The 5,495-nt window shown below is 41.7% G+C and overlaps 1 protein-coding gene across 1 annotated transcript; it reads right to left on the bottom strand.

Moving 5' to 3' along the window:
- Positions 1-4,088: 4,088 nt before the first annotated feature.
- LOC136825194 (craniofacial development protein 2-like) lies at positions 4,089-4,832 on the bottom strand. The gene has a single exon (XM_067081220.1). The coding sequence runs from the start codon at positions 4,830-4,832 to the stop codon at positions 4,089-4,091; it is 744 nt and encodes a 247-aa protein (XP_066937321.1).
- Between the last annotated feature and the right edge of the window lie 663 nt (positions 4,833-5,495).

Here is a 5,495-nt window from a genome sequence, read left to right on the forward strand (position 1 = left end):
TTCTTCTCTGCAAGTTAGCCCTATCATTGAGCTACTGCTTATCTACCAAAAATAACCCCATCATTTGACACCAATGCATTTCTGAGACAAAAGTTCTTGAACCTAACCTATTTTAGGGTACCAGATCCATACCTAAGTGCATGATATTTGCTTGAAAGCATTCCATGAACGTACCTTGATTAGAATTAAAATTATTGATGGTGTTAAGACCCTAGTATGTCACTCGTTTTGTGGTTTTCACCACCCAGAAAACCCGGTTTCTCACTGTGGCTCCCCAAATTGTAGGATGTAAGGGTCGGGCCCACCGTACCTATGAATACTCATTTGACAACGAAACGAATGTCGGAAACATCCAAAGCACACTTCAAAACTTTGGGAAATTTATATTCAGTTCTTGAATGCAGTATTGATTTAAAGTAAAATAGGCTAGTACTTTCGCTTGAACTAGAAACACTTGCTAGTGTTACAGTACAGAAACTTTCAAGAAAGACTGAAGAACAATGGCGTTTCATCAGCGTTATAAGTGCGATCGAAAGTTCATTCTCAGTCGGTAATTTTGCTTGCCTAATTGCAGTGTTATATGAGCATTTTGTACTTAAACTATGTTAACTTTATAGAAAATTTCAATTTGGATTTTATATAGGTTACTTAACATGTTTGTATAGGCTAGGATTTTGGGATGGCCTTGAGGTAATGCAGCTCAGGCTTAGCTTTTCATTATTCCCACGAGATCCCTTTTGGCACAATACCGCCTCCCTTTGGATTTATTAATTAGGTTAGTATTTAGACGTTGCAGCACCCTGCTTTAGATCTAGTAGAGGTTAATCATGGGGTTACTGTTCATAACAGATGAAAATTGAGGAATTTAAGATGAAAGGAAAGATACTGGAACAGTTGAGTTAGTGTTCAGAGACTCATTCAAATGAATAAAACCAATACCAACTGAAAAGTGGCATGAGAAGAATAGTTATAGGAAATTAAATCTGAGGTTAACCTCTTGGAATTTAATCACACAATGTGTGACTTTTAAAATTTAACATCAGACATTCCATTGTTGCATGTAGGTGACATAGAATTATTTTGGAAATCTGATAACCAACCCTTTATTTGTGTTAATAAATCCCAGTGGACCAGATATGGCCAGAGTGCAAAAATGGAAACAATGATTAAGCTAACCTAGGCTATGCTACCTTTACCAGCATGCTCTCTGAAGATCCTGCTGTGACCTTGGCTAATATATAAAAATTACACATTAACTTAAAAAAGAAACTATAGAATTCAAAGAATTAATAATTATTCATGTCTATATATAATGATTACATATTAAACTCAAAACAACTAAAACACCATGACACTAGCAAGCTAAGTGTCATTCAAGAAAGTAAGTAAACCTTAGTTTCACCAGACCACTGAGCTGATTAACAGCTGTCCTCGGGCTGGCCCGAAGGATTAGACTTATTTTACGTGGCTAAGAACCAATTGGTTACTTAGCAACGGGACCTACAGCTTATTGTGGAATCCGAACCACATTATAGCGAGAAACGAATTTCTATCACCAGAAATAAATTCCTCTAACTCTTCACTGGCCAGCCGGAGACTCGAACTTAGGCCTAGCGAGTGCTAGTCCACAGCTCTACCGACTCGCCCAACGAAGAGCAGTGTCATTCAAGAATTTTGTTGTGATCAAGTAACTACAGTAATGTTATCAAACACGAGATATTTAAAGATATTGTATATATATAATGTATGTAACAATATAATGAATGCTGTAGGCAGTCCCCGAGTTATGACGGAGATCCGTTCCTACGGTTTGATGTAAGTCAGATTTCATTGCAAGTCGGTTCTTAACATTAAACTTCTTCTTCTTCTTCTTCCCAGCTTGTTCCCATTTTTATATGGGGTCGCTGTTTCAGATGAGCCGTTTCCATCTATTTCTATCCTGTGCTTCTGCCTCATCAATTCCCTTCTCACGCAGGTCTCCCCTCACACAGTCCTTCCATCTCTTTCTTGGTCTCCCTCTTCCTCTTCTTCCCTGGACCTCCATCCCCATAGTATGTCTACCAACGTGGTCCTCATCTCTCCTCAACAGGTGTCCATACCATCTCAGCCTCCCCTCCTGCACTTTCTTTGATATTTCCACCACCTTAGTAGACCCCCTAATGTAATAATTTCGGATCCTCTCCTCTCTCGTCACCCCAGCCATCCATCTAAGCATTCTCATTTCTGCCACATCCATCTTCTCCTCTGTCTTTCTCAAGCTTGCTGTTTCCGTGCCATACATCATTGCTGTTCTTACCACCGTCTTATGAAATTTTCCTTTTAACCTCAGCGGTACTCTTTTGTCACAAAGAACTCCGGAGGCCGCTCTCCAGTTGTTCCAGCCTGCCTGTACCCGATGTTTTACTTCTTCTTCCATACGTCCTCCAGCATTAATAAAGGATCCCAAATACTTTAAATTTTCAACTCTCTTTATTGGTTCTCCCCCAAGCTGAACACTTTCCCTATCACCCCCATCATTGGTGGTACACATATATTCTGTCTTAGATCTACTTATTCTCATTCCTCTGTCCTCCAGTACTTGTCTCCATCTTTCCAGTTTCATTTCCAGATCTTCCCTGCTCTCTGCACACAGGACAATATCATCCGCATACAATATGTTCCACGGTACTGCCTCCCTTACTTCCTCTATGATAACGTCCATCACAATGTTAAAAATAAATGGGCTAAGAGCCGACCCCTGGTGTAATCCTACTCTCACCTCAAAACCCTCCGTCTCCCCAACACTGCTCCTCACTCTGGTAAATACATTCCGGTACATTTCCTTTATCAATCGCACGTACTTCTCTGGCACCATCCTCTCCCTCAGGCTCCTCCATACCTCTTGTCTGGGGACTCGGTCGTAAGCCTTTTCAAGGTCAATGAATACCATATGTAGGTCCCTTTGTTTTTCCCCGAATTTCTCCATTAGTTGTCTCAGACAAAATATACCATCTGTTGTTCCTCTTCCCTTCATAAATCCCATCTGCTCTTTACCTATTTCTACTTCTTCCCTTAGTCTGGCATCTATCATCCTTTCCAGTATCTTCAAAGTGTGGGACATTAGTTTAATGCCCCTATAATTACCACACTCTTGGACATCTCCTCTCCCTTTGAAAATTGGGATCAGTATACTCCCATGCCACTCATTTGGTATCTTTTCCTGCTCAAGGATCTTTATCATAAGATCGTAAAGTATATCCACTCCTTCATCCCCTAATGCCTTCCATGCCTCCACAGGTATCATGTCTGGTCTGGTTGCCTTCCCATTTTTCATCTTCTTCATTGCATCCAGCACCTCTTGCTTAGAAAACCTCATCACCGTGCCAATGTTTGCATGCCCATCCCCTCTTATTAGTCTATTATTTTCTTCATTTAACAGCTGTTCGAAATATTCTTTCCATCTCTTCACAATGTCTTCTTCCTTTCTAAGTACTACCCCATCTTGATCTTTTATTTGTTTGATATGTGTAATATCTTTGGTGCTCTTATTTCTAGCCTTTGATAGCTTGATCATCTTATTTAATCCTTCCTTCGTCCCCAGCTCATTATACACATCATCATATGACTTTGCTTTAGCTTGGGCTACCATCTTTTTCACCACCTTGTTTTTCTCTCTGAACCGATCTCTGTCTTCCACTGACTGTGACTCTTCCCATCTCTTTGCCTCCTTCTTATCTTTTACTACTTTCCCAATGTCTTCCTCCCACCACCAACTCTCCCTTTCCTCCCATATGATCCCCGATGTCTCTCCCAGCAGCTCCTTTCCATGTCTTCTAATTACTGCTGCATTTCGTGCCCACCATTCTTGAACATCTTCAATTCCTATATCAATGTCCTCCAAAACCCTCCTCTTAAACTCTCTCTTCTTATCCTCCTCCCTCACTAATTTGTACCATTTAATTTTCATTATCCCTTTAGCTTTGGTTTTTCTTTCCCTTTTTAGCTTCAAATCCATGCATAGCAGTCTGTGTTGGGGGGCTACATGGTCGCCTGGGATAACTTTGCAGTTCTTGACCTCCCCAGCTTTATCCTTTTATATAGGAAGTAGTCTATTTGGGAACATCTTCCCCACTCCTGTATGTTATTAGGTGTTCCCTTTTCTTCATAAAGAATGTGTTTACTATTGCCATGTCGAGTGCCACAGCAAAGTCCACTACATTCTCCCCTTCTGGGTTTCTCTCCCCAATTCCATGGCCCCCATGCACCCGACCAATCGCTTCATTTTCACATCCAACATGGCCATTCAAATCTGCTCCCACTATCACCCTCTCATGTTCTTCCACTTCTTGCATTACTCCATCCATGTCTCTCCAGAAACTTCCCTTCTCTTCTTCTGTGCAACCAACTTGTGGTGCGTATGCACTTATAATATTCAGACTCTCTCCCCCAAAGCACATCTTCAATCTGATGATACAGTCATTCTTTCTTTGTACTTCTATCACTGTCTTCTTCAATTCACCAGACAGTACTATGCCAACTCCATTTCTGCCTTGTTTATTTGCTCCACTATAGTACAGCTTATATCCATCCCCCAATTCTTTAGCTTTATTTCCTTTCCATCGCGTTTCTTGCACACACAAAACATCTACTTTCCTTTTCCTCATCAGGTTAGCCAACTCTCTACCTCTCCCAGTCATAGACCCAATATTAAGCTGACATACTCTAAATCCAATGTGAGCTCGCTTCTTTAGCTGCACCCGCTCCTGATGCAGTAGCCCTTGCCTTATCACAGAGTTAGGGCGATGTCTCTGTGCGTCGTTTACAGAGTACGCCCTAGCATTACCTCTTTCCATATTTCGGCTCATTCCATGGTTTTGGCACAGATTTTTACGGCCGGATGCCCTTCCTGACACCAACCCTCCCTATTTATCCGGGCTTGGGACCGGCACCCATGAAAATGGCTAGGTTCGGCTCTTAACATTAAACAATATATAAAAATGAAAAAAAGTGAAGAATTCCTTACCTTTAATCCTGTGGTTGGCTTGTGCACTGGAAGGGCCATTTTGCAGGATGTAGAGACAGGCTTAGAGAGATGAGGGAGCTGGAGATGCAGGAGGAGAACCTGCAGAAGGTGCTGGAGATACGGGTGCAGGGGAGTTTGGGTGATGCGAAGTTGCAGATGGCGTTGGAGATACAAGTGGTGGGGGTCTGGGTTAGAAAGTACTGGGGTCACTGTGTCTGGAATGGTAGATGGTGCTGGAGATTGCTTCTTAAATAATGTTCAAGGCTAGGCTGGACAATTTTTTTTTTTTTTGCTCCTCCAAAGTCTCCCTGTAAAAACTGAGCTAATCCATGACTCCCTCTAAGTATCTCGGTTTATCTTTCAATGTTTGGGTTCTCACCTTCGAAATATGCCATCCCTGCCTCTACCAGGAAAAAACCTTTTAACAAGCCCTTTCCTCTTAATAACTTGGGCTCTGGGAATGGTGCCTCTTCCTCCTCCTCATTTTATGCTT

The sequence above is a fragment of the Macrobrachium rosenbergii genome, chromosome 37 (assembly GCF_040412425.1).
Source record: "Macrobrachium rosenbergii isolate ZJJX-2024 chromosome 37, ASM4041242v1, whole genome shotgun sequence".
In the NCBI taxonomy this organism is placed as follows: domain Eukaryota; kingdom Metazoa; phylum Arthropoda; class Malacostraca; order Decapoda; family Palaemonidae; genus Macrobrachium; species Macrobrachium rosenbergii.

Bases quoted from the DNA above. Each gene is read 5' to 3' on its own strand.
- LOC136825194 (XM_067081220.1), bottom strand. From the start codon at position 4,832: ATGGAAAGAGGTAATGCTAGGGCGTACTCTGTAAACGACGCACAGAGA.